General features: G+C 51.4%; 1 protein-coding gene across 2 annotated transcripts in view; it reads left to right on the top strand.

Annotated features, from left to right (window-relative positions):
- LOC103302885 (tubulin beta-2B chain) overlaps positions 1-12860 on the top strand; it is a 54801-nt gene that overhangs the window by 37742 nt on the left and 4199 nt on the right. The window contains exon 1 of one of the 2 annotated variants that reach the window (XM_054721556.1): positions 11987-12141. In XM_054721556.1, coding sequence (XP_054577531.1) covers positions 12085-12141 — 57 coding nt within the window. In that variant the 5' untranslated portion in view covers positions 11987-12084. Of the gene's footprint in view, positions 12142-12860 lie in introns of those variants that run through there. The other variant, XM_054721554.1, reaches the window with a different exon arrangement.

Genomic DNA, 12860 nt, shown 5'->3' on the forward strand with positions numbered 1-12860 from the left:
GAGGAGACACATGGGGAGAAGTCCGAGGGGTCCAAATATAGAGGTTCCAGTCATCCTCTGTCTGCGGAGTAATAGACCATGTTAACTCACGGCATCAATGTGTGACAGCAAGCACAGAGGCCTGCCAACCAAGGAGGTTCACCTGAGCTGCTGGTGTCGAGTGTTACTGGGGTTAGACCTCATGCTGCTGCATAGCCAACCTGCACACTCCAGCCCCTCTGGAGGTTGAGCTGCTACCTTTAGTCTCTCATTCCTAGGAGATCTGAACTGGCACCATGTGACCCAGAGTCCCCATCAACAATCACAGTGATGGAGGGGCTGGTGAGGAAAGCCCCAGGCAAACCAAGACACTCCTATTAGTCAGGGCATCCCAGGGTCCTAAAGATCACCTCCCAGGAGCCACGGCAAGGGCCAGCCAGACCTTTGGGTAAATTAATTCTTCACAACACAGGTCACCCCTGGCCTTTAGCTAAGACTCTGAAAGCAAATCATCTTTGTCTGGGCATCTCTATTTCATGTAGCATCTATTAGAGCAACAGGAAACACTAAGCGATTCATCCTATAAAGTCATTACATATATTTTCATACTTTTGGATGAAGTTGACTCTTTCCCACTCTTGATTTGCTGTTATTTGTATCTTATGATAAACTTGCACATACCGTACTTTCCGGCATATAAGACGACTTTTTAACCCAGGAAAATCTTCTCAAAAGTTGGGGGTCTTATATGCCAGAAAATATGGTAGGTTAGAAAAATCTCTGACAATGTATATCAGATTGCTTAAAACCCAAATACCGTATTTTCCAGCGTATAAGACCCCCGACTTTTGAGATTTTCCTGGGTTAAAAAGTCTTCTTATACGCCGGAAAATACAGTAACTATTAAGCCTAAAAATGAGCTGATGGTTAGGTAAGTCCAGTTCTTCCCCACACCAGTCATTTTGTTACATCTTGAGGAGCTTTTAACTCTATTTCTCAATATATTTGATTGTCAATATCAATCTTAGAAGACTGTTTACACAAGGTGGTTGAATCTGACCAACAAGACCAGTGCTACACTGCATCACAGTATGGTGACCTGAGCAGTGAGAGTCACAGACGCTGCCACATCACCAGAGCCCAGTGAACCACGAACACTTAGTTCAGTCCATCGTCATGTCCCGGGATGTTGTCTGAGTGACGCTGCTCAGTTCTGCAGGTTTCCACTCACCCGCTCAGGTTCCAAAAACAAGAGTGGTCTCAGCAGCATGTGGCTCTGCTCTTCAGGCATCTGGTATAACTGGGCTAAGTCTTTCTCGAGGGACCAATATAAATATTTTACTTTCCTCATTGTATAAACCGTTCCTTTATCCTTCATGACCATTCCTCCTTCTCCACATTTATCATTTTATCTTTATCAAACTTTTGCACTTTTGTTTAGAAAGGATTTGGGTTTGGCCACTGCTGGTCTAGAAGCCAGCAGCAATACTAGTCTAGCAAGTGCCTCCCCTCAGTCCACTTCCATTTATACAGCGTGGGGCTCACAGGTGCAGAACTAGTGGGCTGCCTTGACCACTAGGAAATACAGCTCCATTCACTTGTTAACCCCAATTTTGCCAGATGAGATAGAGGCACAACCTTTATCTTTATCCCATCAACACCCACTTTATTTATCCAACTAGAGCCCAGGTGCATGACTTCGTGCACAAGTGGGGTCCCTCGGCCTGGCCAACGATCAAGGCCTATCGGGGGCCGGCCGGCCAGGGGGAGGGACCCTGGGAGGTTGGCCGGCCAGGTCCCCCCCCCAATCGGGGTCGATGGGGGAGCCAGCTGGGTGTGGGGAGGGGCCATGGGAGGTTGGCTGTGGGAGCACACTGACCACCAGGGGACAGCTCCTACATTGAGTGTCTGCCCCCTGGTGGTCAGTGCGCATCATAGTGACTGGCCGACCGCTCGTTCTGGTCATTCAGTCGTAACAGTTGCTTAGGCTTTTATATATATAGATAGTAACTGTTTAAAGATTTCTGTCCTAGTGGATGGGTCTCTGGGCTCTCCCCATTGTGGTTCCCCTCATTGTCTTGGAAATCTTAGCCTCCACTGGCTGCAGCCAACTATTCCCTTTGGTGGCAGCCCTGAGGTGCCTCAGAACAGCCTGAATCCAAGCTGGTTCAGCCTCCAGATCCAGTCCGACACTCTACCTTTCGTTTGATAACAACAACAGGCTTGATACTAGATTGTTTCCTGTTACTTAGTTTTCTTATGCATCCAGTGAGCCAACTTCTCAGGAGTTGGAGCTTTCATTTCTAAATTCCTTTGGTAAATTTTACCTTCCAATAACTAATTATAACACAGCTGTAGTTCTATACCACAGGTGACCTTGTGGTTACCCCAAAATCAAAGGCTCATCAGCCTCCACCCTTTCATCCTTCCTTTTCTTGAACCATATGTTTCAGCGAGTCGAGGTCAGGCTAGTGAATCCCACTTCTGACAGCAACTGAGAAGAATTTGGGCCAACTGCCAAGTTAGAGGGAACAGCCTCCAAGATCATTCTTATTTCTGATACCAACTGCAAGGTCAGGGAGCCCTAACATCACCCTTGGATCTGATAATTCACTAGGAGGACTCACAGAACTTACTGAAAGATATTATACTCACAGCTTTCCTTCCTTCCTTCCTTCCTTCCTTCCTTCCTTCCTTCCTTCCTTCCTTCCTTCCTTTCTTCCTTCCTTCCTTCCTTCCTTTTTTTATGGAGAAAGGATACAAATTCAAATCAGCCAAGAGCACATAGGGCGAAGTCCAGAGGAATACCAAACACACAATTTCTGTTGTCCTCCATGGAGTCAGAACATGTTACTTTACCTGGACAGATGTTTGACAATATACAGGGAGTGTTGCCAACCAGGGAAGCTCACCTGAGCTCAGTGTTCAGAGTTTTTATTATGCTTTGGGTGCATGTTTGTGGATGTCCCAGCCCACCCATCTAAACTCTATCATCCCCCTCTCCACTGCAGTCTCCCTGGGCCCTAAGGGATACGCATGCACGGCCTGCCCTTTGGGCTACTCAGGGAGGGTGGATTATACATGCACTAGAAGTGGGCTTGGAGGGGTGCAAGCTTTGGGTACATTGACCTTTTGGTTCTACAAATGTCACCCCTGGAGAGGGGCATAGGCAAAAAAGGGAAGAGCATGCCTGCAGTTGAAACAGATCCTGTTATTTAGCAAATCTCATTCACCCTTATCAAATCTTCAACCAGACTGCCTTCCTTTATTGCCATAACTATACTATCACCTCTGACTTCAGCTCACCGGGTCCTAGATGATCCAAAAGGTGCACAGAAGCACATTACATCTGCAAGACGAGGTGCAGAATCCCAGACACAGAAAGTGGTTTGACTTCCGTCCTTGCCAGGTTCTCAAGAAGCTTTGGATCAAGAAGCTGAGGGGCTGGAGGACTCCAAGGCTGGACCGCTCAGCAGACCATGTGTGGACAATCTGTGTCCAGAGCTGCTGCTGGCTGGGCCACTCAGAAGGTTTGCCAGAATCCCCCATTTTCCATGCTCTGCTTCCGACAATGACCAGAAGTGTAGGCAATCTTACCACAACACCAGCAACATCGCCACAGAATGACAGAAAGTCCAGCAAATAGTCTGCATTGGACCTGATCCTGGCTTCCCCAGGGAGCACCTGTGCAGTGGTCAGAAGGAACCGCTGTGTGTGCGTTCCCGTAAATGTCTATGCCACCTCCAGAACTATTCACTGCAACCTGGAAATTCAGCAAATTGCCACTGTCAACCTAACTCTGCCACCTAAGTGTGCTCAGGCCCCACATCTCTGAGCCTTCTCAGCTAGCTCCCTTCAAACCTCAAATTGTGGGTCGACTGCCTTGTTTAACCTTTAATAATAATTCTTTTTCATCATGTTCCTAAGGTTGCCTCTTGTGAAATCTCTGATCTCTAAGACCCTCCTCACCTGCCAGTCAAGGAACTTGCTCAGCAGACGATAACAGCTAGTCCTTTCGGGCCGGCAGGAATGGGGAAGCCAGCCCACCTCTGACAACTGATTGGACCAAAGTCAACCTCACATGACTCCTCTTCCGTTCCTAACAGTGCTAACCACAGACCGCCTGTGTGAAACAACAGGGGCGCTGACACCTGCTCACCCTGCCCCTTTCCACCCTCTCCCTGCTTCACCCAACTTTAGTCAGGCTTCCCCTACCCACAAACCGGGAATCTGGGGTCATCCCCAAGTTTAAGCAAGCACACAGGTGAACACTATGCCCCTTAACAGTTCACACTGAGAATCTGCTGACAACAGAGAAAAATACTCACATGGCAGCAACCCGATTTTGTGCCTGTTCCCCACTCGTGTTTCCTCCTCACCCACGAAGCTCCATGGTCCTGCTCAAACCTCCCCAAAAAGATAAGCCGATTCTGTATGATTTCAGACACTTGCAGGTGTCTGAGATGAGAGCATTCTCCCTAGTGCATTAGCCTTCGATTAAAGTTGCTCCTTACCGAAGTCTAGATATGTTTCTATTTGGCAACAGAGTCGCATAGATGAGGTGTTAGATCATCTGCCCAATGCGAGCACCATCTAGACATGGTAACATATGCCAGTCTGGCTTCCTGGCTCCCAAGCATGGTGTGTGGGTGTGGGCGGCATCTGAACAAGGACATGTCTCTGTCAGAACCGCCACATTGCCCACCCAGCCTCCCTGACCCCTTTTCCTGCTGCCAGTTCACAAAGGAGGTTGTGCTCTCACCAGGGCCAGCTACACTCACTGCCTCAGTCCTGCTTCCAGGCTCCTGCCTACTCCTCAACCCCCCCCCCCCCCCCCCCCCGTGAGCTCAGTGGCCAGAGGCCAGTATGGATGCCAGGGGCATCAAACTGCACACTTGGAGGGCTGGGTGGGGCTTGTGCCAGGAGACATTGATTCCCAACGCAGCCACAGGGTGGGATCCAACTGGGTCTGGATCTTGCCAAGACCCATACATCAGCCTGGACGCTGGGACCTCAGCCCTGCCTGGGGCTGCCAGCCTCCCCAGCACCCACAGTTCCTCCAGGAGACCTGCTGTGCCCACCCTCCTCCTCAGGCCCCTCCCAGCTCTTCAGTCTGTCACCATCACATGGCCCAGGCTCTGCCAGTTTCCAAGCCCCTCAGCAGCCCCTGCTGGAGGGACAGGGGTGCACAGCTACCTGGTCTGTCTGGGACTCCTTGACCATCCGACCACCATGGCCGCTGCTCCAAGGGCACCAGAGAAGAAAAGGGCCGTCCTTACTGGTGTTTAGGAAGCCAGGCCTTCATGTGACTTTTTAAAATTTAAATTTCCAGTTTTGGGAGGTCATCAGTGATGAGCATGGGATCGACCCCACTGGCAGTTACCATGGAGACAGCGAGTTGCAGCTGGAGAGAATCAATGTGTACTACAATGAAGCTGCTGGTGATTATTTGAATGTTTTTTGCTTTTCTTCCTACCTTGCTTTCCATACTGGGGCAGATGCAATGCACTAGGAACATACAAATGACAGAGAAATGCTTCTTGCATTCATTTAAAATGTCAGCTGCTAAAAGATACAGCACAGTTCCTTAAGACTCCTGCATGTTTGCCGTGGCCACGCTTGCTCATTAGCTCCTTTATGAAGCAGCAACGCTCCCCTGTTCTTGTCCTTTTGTGTCACAGCTGGAATGAGCTCTAGTGAACGCTGCTGGGAGAGACGCAGAGAGCACCAACTTGTCTGATTCCTTTGCCGTCACAGGTCTAAGTCCAGCTCTCCCCCCGCAGGTAACAAGTACGTTCCTCGGGCCATCCTGGTGGACCTGGAGCCCGGCACGATGGACTCGGTCAGGTCTGGACCATTCGGCCAGATCTTCAGGCCGGACAACTTCGTGTTTGGTATGTTGTCGTGATCAGTGGGAACTGGCTCAGTGAGTCTTCTTCCTAAACACTGTGGAAACCAGAGTTTTTCGTGTTGAGTGCCAAGGTGGACACTGTGTGTCCACAGACGGCCCTGAGTCGTGGCCTCATCCCACCCAGTCCACGGGCCGTGACTGTCCAGACGGCTCTAAGAGCACTGTCAGCCTGCGGGGGCTGGTAGGTCGTCCTCGAACCACAGAGCAGCCTGTGAAGGGTAAGGGGTGAAGGGCGATGAACAAGCTTCCAGTGGGAGTTACTAGGCCCCTGGTCAGTTCAGAGGGCCCGTCACAGTAGGTGGCCACTCCAAGAAGCAAAGGCACAGGAGTGAGGCACCTGCTTGGAGCCCGTGTTCTCCTCTGATCTCATTGTGCCTTTGCTCCTGCCTGGTAATGGGGCCTAACTTAAGTGTATAAATACTGAGACACACCTGTGCCAACTGGTCATGAGCACGTGTCCTTCCCCAGGATCGGGCCCTGACAGTGTCCAGCTCACCCAGTCAATGTCATGTCCTCTCTACAATCCAAACGCTGGCAGCGGAGGGCCTGGAAGGGTGAGAGGGTTGCTAGCAGCTCCACAAAGACCCAGGCCAGCTTTATCTGAGTCACAGTGTGATGAGGCTGCCCAGAAGCTGTGGTCAGCCTGCATTCCACGCAACTCTCCATCCAGAACAACCCAACTTTGGGCGAAAAAGGTGAAGGGATTCAGAAGTACAAAGTGATCCTTACAAAATACTCACAGGGATGTAAAGTAGAGCATAGGGAATATAGTCAATAATATTGTAATAACTAGGTATGGTGTCAGATGGGTCTTGGTTTATCTGGGTGATCACTTTGTAAGATATATAAATATCTAATCACTATGTTGTATACCCCAAACTAATATAATGTTGTATGTCAAGTATAATTTAAAAAAAATTTTTTTCAAAGAGAGAAAAAGGAAAACAAAGTACAACCCAACTAGTTCTGAATCCAGTGCCTCCCTAGATTATAGCTGATTCCAAATTCTGTTTCATTGGGGGGGTGGGGGGGAGATGGGGTGAGCAGGAAGGGACTGGAATGTTTAGCTGGGCAAGCCCTTGCTGGACCACTCCCTTCAGCATTAACCCCTAGGGATAACATCTAGGCCTCAGTTGTGCCTCTGTGAGCCCCTCCCAGCACACTTTCAGTAGAAGACAGACAGACTGGGTTCTGCACGCCTAGCTGGCAGCACGTAGAGGAAAAGGCTGACGTCAACCTTGTTATTTGCCTTGAAAGTGAAAGAACAAACCTTGGGCTCTGGAGCCTCGGCGCAAATGACCAGCACCCTTTCTGCCCGCAGCTTGGCGCCGTGAAGTGTGCATGGTGGCCCCACCCAAATGCTTTGGCAGCTCCGATTTCAGCGTGAAAAGGGCCAGTATTCAGAAAATAGATGGGAGGGGATCAGGACACGGGAAAGTGAAGGGAATTGGCTCCTCCAGGCGCTAGTCCAGTCCTGTACCGGCCTTGGGGGTCCTCGGGCTCAACCATCCTCAAGGCGGGGACCCCTTTGACTTGCACACCCTTGGGGTTTGGGTGAGAGAAAGAGCATTGCGAGTTGTGTTGCTTGTTCGTTGCCTTGCTGTGGACAACCTCATGGACCAGGGGCCAGAATCACAGTACCGAGGTGTGTACACACTGTATGGGCACAAAGGAGGGAGCATCACAGAGGAAATGACTAGAGCTGAGCCCTGCTTCAAGGGGAAGAGCTCCTGAAGTGGGGGGAGGAGGGAAAGACTGGGGAAGGGGTGGGGAGAAGGGAGAGCAGGAAGGAAGCAAGGAGATAGTAAGACCAATTGTAACAGCTAAAATTTATATAACACCATGGCTCAGGTGCTTTCTTTCAAATATTCATTCAATCCTTGTAACAACCCCAGGAGGCAGTTACTATTGTTATTCCCACGTTACAGATGAGGCAATTGGAGCACAGAGAGGTTAAGTAACTTGCCTTGGGTCACATAGCTAGTAAGTGGCATATTCAAGATTTGCACCAACTCTGTCCAGGGCCTGTGGGAACATGGAGTGGGCTGAATGGGGGGTAATTTAGTCCAGTAACGTGAACAGCCTTGGCCAGTGGAACAGGGACAGTATGCCCTGAGAATTTGATATGGCCCAGACACCACAGGTTATAGGAAAAGAGCATTCAGAGAAGATTGCGAGTTTGTATCTGAGAGTTTGTAAGATCATGTCTGATTTAAATCATGGCATAATAAAATATAGTATTTTTACATTCTTAATGTTGAAGGCAAAAATAATTGAACTTACGTTAAAAAGGAACAAACAGCCGGCCTATGTGGCTCAGTGGTTGAGTGTCAACCTATGAACCAGGAGGCCATGGTTTGATTCTGGTCAGGGCCTGGGTCGGCCCCATTTCCTGCTATTATTTGTTTGTGCTGTGCAGGATAGCACTATGGTGGCATGGCCTGGTGGCTGGCCTGCCCACAGGTGGAGGGGAGCAGGAGCCCAGCGCTCAGATGAGCCAGCTTAGGGTGGGCAGGCATTATTTAAAAACCTGCTTGTGTGCCCTGGTTGGTTTGGCTCAGTGGATAGAGCATTGGCCTGCGGACTCAAGGGTCCCAGGTTCCATTCCAGTCAAGGGCATGTACCTTCGTTGCAGGCACATACCCGGTGGGGAGTGTGCAGGAGGCAGCTGATCAATGTTTCTCTCTCATTGATGTTTCTAACTCTCTATCCCTCTCCCTTCCTCTCTGTAAAAAAAATCAATAAAATATATTAAAAAATAAATAAAAATAAAAAATAAAAACCTGCTTGTGTGCTTCTGTTGGTGAAACAGCACCAGAATGTCACCGGTGACACGACCTGAGTTCAGAGATCTCAGTTCTTGCATTCTGGCTAAGAAATAATTCAGTTACAAGACTCAAATTATAAGAGCAAGTTTATTTAGAAAGTTACAGAGGTAGGAAAAGTGAGCTAGCTGGGTGTGAGCTCAGGAAACAAATTACAGAGGCCAAAGATGAGCCCTTGGAACTTAGGAAAGAGAAAGGTAAAGGTAAAGCACCTGGGGGGGAGATGTGGGGGAAGGTGTGCTACAGGGAGGGAGAGGGCACTGGGCCATGGGTCTTGAGGGTATTTACCTGGAGGATCCCAATAGAATATTCATCAGCTTTCCAGGTGTGTCCTTTCAGGGTCATGGTTTCTGCTGATTGGTGGGCCCCAGGGCAAGGGGTCATTAGTCAATGCAGCTGGTCCTGATCTCAGCTACCACATCACTTGTCTTTGTTTTGCTACTTTTCTGGACCTGGAGCTGAAACACAACTGAGGCCTAGATGTTATCCCTAGGGGTTAATGCTGAAGGGAGTGGTCCAGCAAGGGCCTGCATGGGAGTTGAATGAGGCCACTCTTAGGCCCTTGTTCCTCCTCTGAAGGGGACTACCATATGACTAGTGACAGGCCAGGGGAGGGAAGGTCAGGGGAGGGTCCAAACCTCATGACCAGTGAAATGAAAGGTCAGGGGGTCCAAACTACATGACAGATGAGACACTTGGAACATAGAGAGGTTAAGTGATATGCTAGGGGAGGAAAGGTTACCTTGGAGGTGAGGTCCTTGTTTTCCCAAATTTGCCTGTTGCTAGGTACCCGGAGCTTTCTGCCTTGGTGACCTTCTGTACCTGGCCCATCATCCTTGCTCTGCTCAGGTCTGTCTAACTGCCTGCCACAGTTCTCTGACATCAGGGGCAGGTATTGGAGGAGGCATGGGCAAACAAGTAAGAAGGTTGGGGCAGGAGGAGGCGGCCTTGGGAAGAACATTGGCTGCCAGTAACCCACAGAGGCCCTGCTGTAAGAAATGTCACTTATTTATTGACTGCATGTACACTAAAGGTCCAGTTCACAGACACTGTCTCTCATCTTCACAACATAATACAATTGATTTCCAAATTTCAGACCAGTAAGAGAGGCTCTGAGAGGTTAGGTGACTTGCTTAACAACCCGATCAGAATGCAGCCAAGTGGGCACACTCCACAGGGTGATCTACACCTCCACAGGTAGAGAGATGCCCACCTGATAGAGTCCTCACATCACCAATAGCATCCCTTCCTGGTCTTATCATCTCTCCTCTTTGGCATACCATGGTTGAAACAACAAAGGCCAAGAGGCAATTATCTCCAGAAAGGCTTTGCGGAACTGTGTAATGGAGCAGGCCCTTCTCTGGAGAGGCTCTGGAAGACTCCAGCTGGCCGTGAAGAGCCCAAGCCCTGTGAGTGGAGAGCAGGTGCAGGACCAACGCTAGGAACCTGGGAACAGCACTTGTGGGATGGGCTCTACGGAGGGGAGGGGGGGGGGCAGCCATGTGGGGAGGGGAAAGAGGAGGAGAAAGTCTAGGAAACCCCTCCCACCCTGAGAGGAGGCCCCAGGTGCCTGCCTGTGTGGTGGGGCACCCTGAAAGACCAGCTTCCTAAAGCCGGGTGATAAAGCCATGATTTTGCCCACGCACCTCAGATATATGCTCATAGTAACATGACAAATAGGCTTAGTATTTATGACAGCATCACCTCGGGTTTTATGGGGTATTTTTGCTCCAGAAACTCGACCGGCTTTCATACAGAGCTGCTCATTTCCTGCTCACAAAGCTGGCTTCGGGGCTCCTATAATTATCAACGTTTTATAGTCGGAGAAACTGGCCCCAGAGAGGAAAAGGAGGATGTGCTGAGAAACAAAAGCAGTCCCAGGCCCCTGCTCACCTGGCCCACTGTTAGGATCATCTTCGAGAAGAATTAAGGTTGGGCCATACCTCACCCTAACCAAACCTTTAACACTCACCGGGGGCCTTCTCTTTATAGAAGGAGTCTAGGTGCCTTCATTTACTAGCTTCTGGCTACTCAGCTCTTTCAGCCTCCTTCCTGAGCTATGGCATCGGGATAGTAATACTGTTTGCTCCAGAATAGTGCTGTTTAGAAATACAATGTGAACCACATAGGTCATTTAAAAATTTCTAGCTATCACTGCTAGTCTAGAAGCTATTTAAAAAGTTAACAGAAACAAGTGAAATTAATTTCAAAATATATCCCAAATATGTTGACATGTAATTAATATACAAAATCAGTAATGGAATGTTTTACATTCTTTTAACGTATGGAATCCATGGGATCCTCTGAGTATTTTACACTGAAAGCACATATCAGTTCAGACTACCCACGTTTCACGTGTTCTGTATTCACACGTGGCTGGTGGCGCCGGGACTGGGCTGCCCAGATCTGTGAGATTTTGCTGTGAGGATGAGGTGACACCGTGTATGTAAGGCACTCCTACTTTGGCTGAAGCGTGGCTATTCTATTCACATTCATCCCCTTCCCTCTCTCTCTGCCACACACGCTCGCATAATTTCCCACATCTAAGTGGCCTTTACAAGGACCCAAGACCTAAAGCAGACAAATCCAGCACCGCGTCCCTTTTCCTAGCCCCTCCCAAACCGACCATGTTCCTTACACGCAGAAGGGGAGAGCCGCCCGCCCTCCCTCCTTGTTTTCCTGGAAGCCAGCTGCCTGCCCAGCGTTCTCGCCGGAGAACACCCACTCCTCCCCACTTGCAGACCCCCCCGTCCTCCCCCCCCCCCCCCCGCCCCACACACCGGAATAGAAAGAAAACCAGGCTCAGGACGCAGGGAACCTCAGCGAGCCCCCGTAGACTGCACTGAAAAGTCTGGGCTCCCCAATCCAAAGGGTGCTGGGGGTCTCTCGCCCTCCCCTGCCCGGGAGGCAAGGGCCCTGTTTGGAGGCAGCCTCCCCTCCGGGTCCCAGGACCCAGGTCTCCAGCGCCTCTCAGGGATCCAGAGGGACGGGGTGGCTTGGGGCGGGGATTCGGCTTTCCTGAATGACCCAGGGCAGAGTATGGCGGCACCGTGGTCGGGGAGAGGGCGGCTGGCTGGGTCGGAGGCCCTGGGGTGCCGGGTCTAGGTTCCTTCCGTGGACCCGGTGGGCGCGACGACCAGCCGCACCCCGCACCTCGCACCGCGCCCCGGCTCCCCCTCGCGGTGCCGCAGTCTCGGGCGCGCCGCCCTCCGCACGCCCGCCCCCTGCACGTCAGCGCAGGCCGGGCGGGGCCGTCGGCATAAAAGGTGGAGCCCAGGCGCACCCGCAGGTCTCAGGGTTCCGGTTCTCGGTCTCGCCGCGCTCCCAGTCCCGAGGTCCAGCGCCTCCACCCGCTCCGCAGCCGGCACCATGCGCGAGATCGTGCACATCCAGGCGGGCCAGTGCGGCAACCAGATCGGCGCCAAGGTGGGCGCGTCCCCGAAGAGGGGGTCTGGGGGGCGGCGGACCCCGGGGGTGGCAGCGGGTCCCGAGGGAGCGACTGGGCCGGGAGTGGCAGCGGGTCCCCAGGGTGCGGGCCGGGGTGGCAGCGGGTCCCCAGGGTGCGGGCCGGGGTGGCAGCGGGTCTCCGGAGCACCCGCCGGACCAGGGACGCATTTTCAGGGCGGCCGCCCGCGGGCTCCGGAAGCCCCATCACCTGCTGCGATCAGCGGTGACGCAGCTGTAAGTGCCTTTAATCAAGGCCCTTTGAAATTTCCTCGGAACCGACCTCAAGCTGCGTGTAGTTGGCGTTTCTCTGGGTGTGTTAGTCTCTGAAATTTGGATAGAGGCTGCGGCCGAATCAATCCAGAGGCCTCATGTGGAATTTAATGGGATATTTTTGCCTATAGTTTGAATGAAAAAATTGCAGTGTCATTGAGGTGACAGATGTTATGCAGACTATTTGTTGGGATACAGAGATGCAATGTTAGGTCATTTCCCCAATCCGAGCACCATCTGCATGGTAATATGTGCCAGTCTGGCTTCCTGGCTTCCAGGCGGCAGGTGACGGTATTGGGGCTGCAGTTACCCCCAGTGGGCGAGGCCGGAGCGGCGTGGTGCGGGGGTGTGGGCGGCATCTGAGGGAGGACAGGTCTCTGTCGGAACCGCCATGTTCCCACCCAGCCTCCCCGGTGCCAGGGCCCTGC

Source organism: Eptesicus fuscus, chromosome 9, assembly GCF_027574615.1.
Source record: "Eptesicus fuscus isolate TK198812 chromosome 9, DD_ASM_mEF_20220401, whole genome shotgun sequence".
In the NCBI taxonomy this organism is placed as follows: domain Eukaryota; kingdom Metazoa; phylum Chordata; class Mammalia; order Chiroptera; family Vespertilionidae; genus Eptesicus; species Eptesicus fuscus.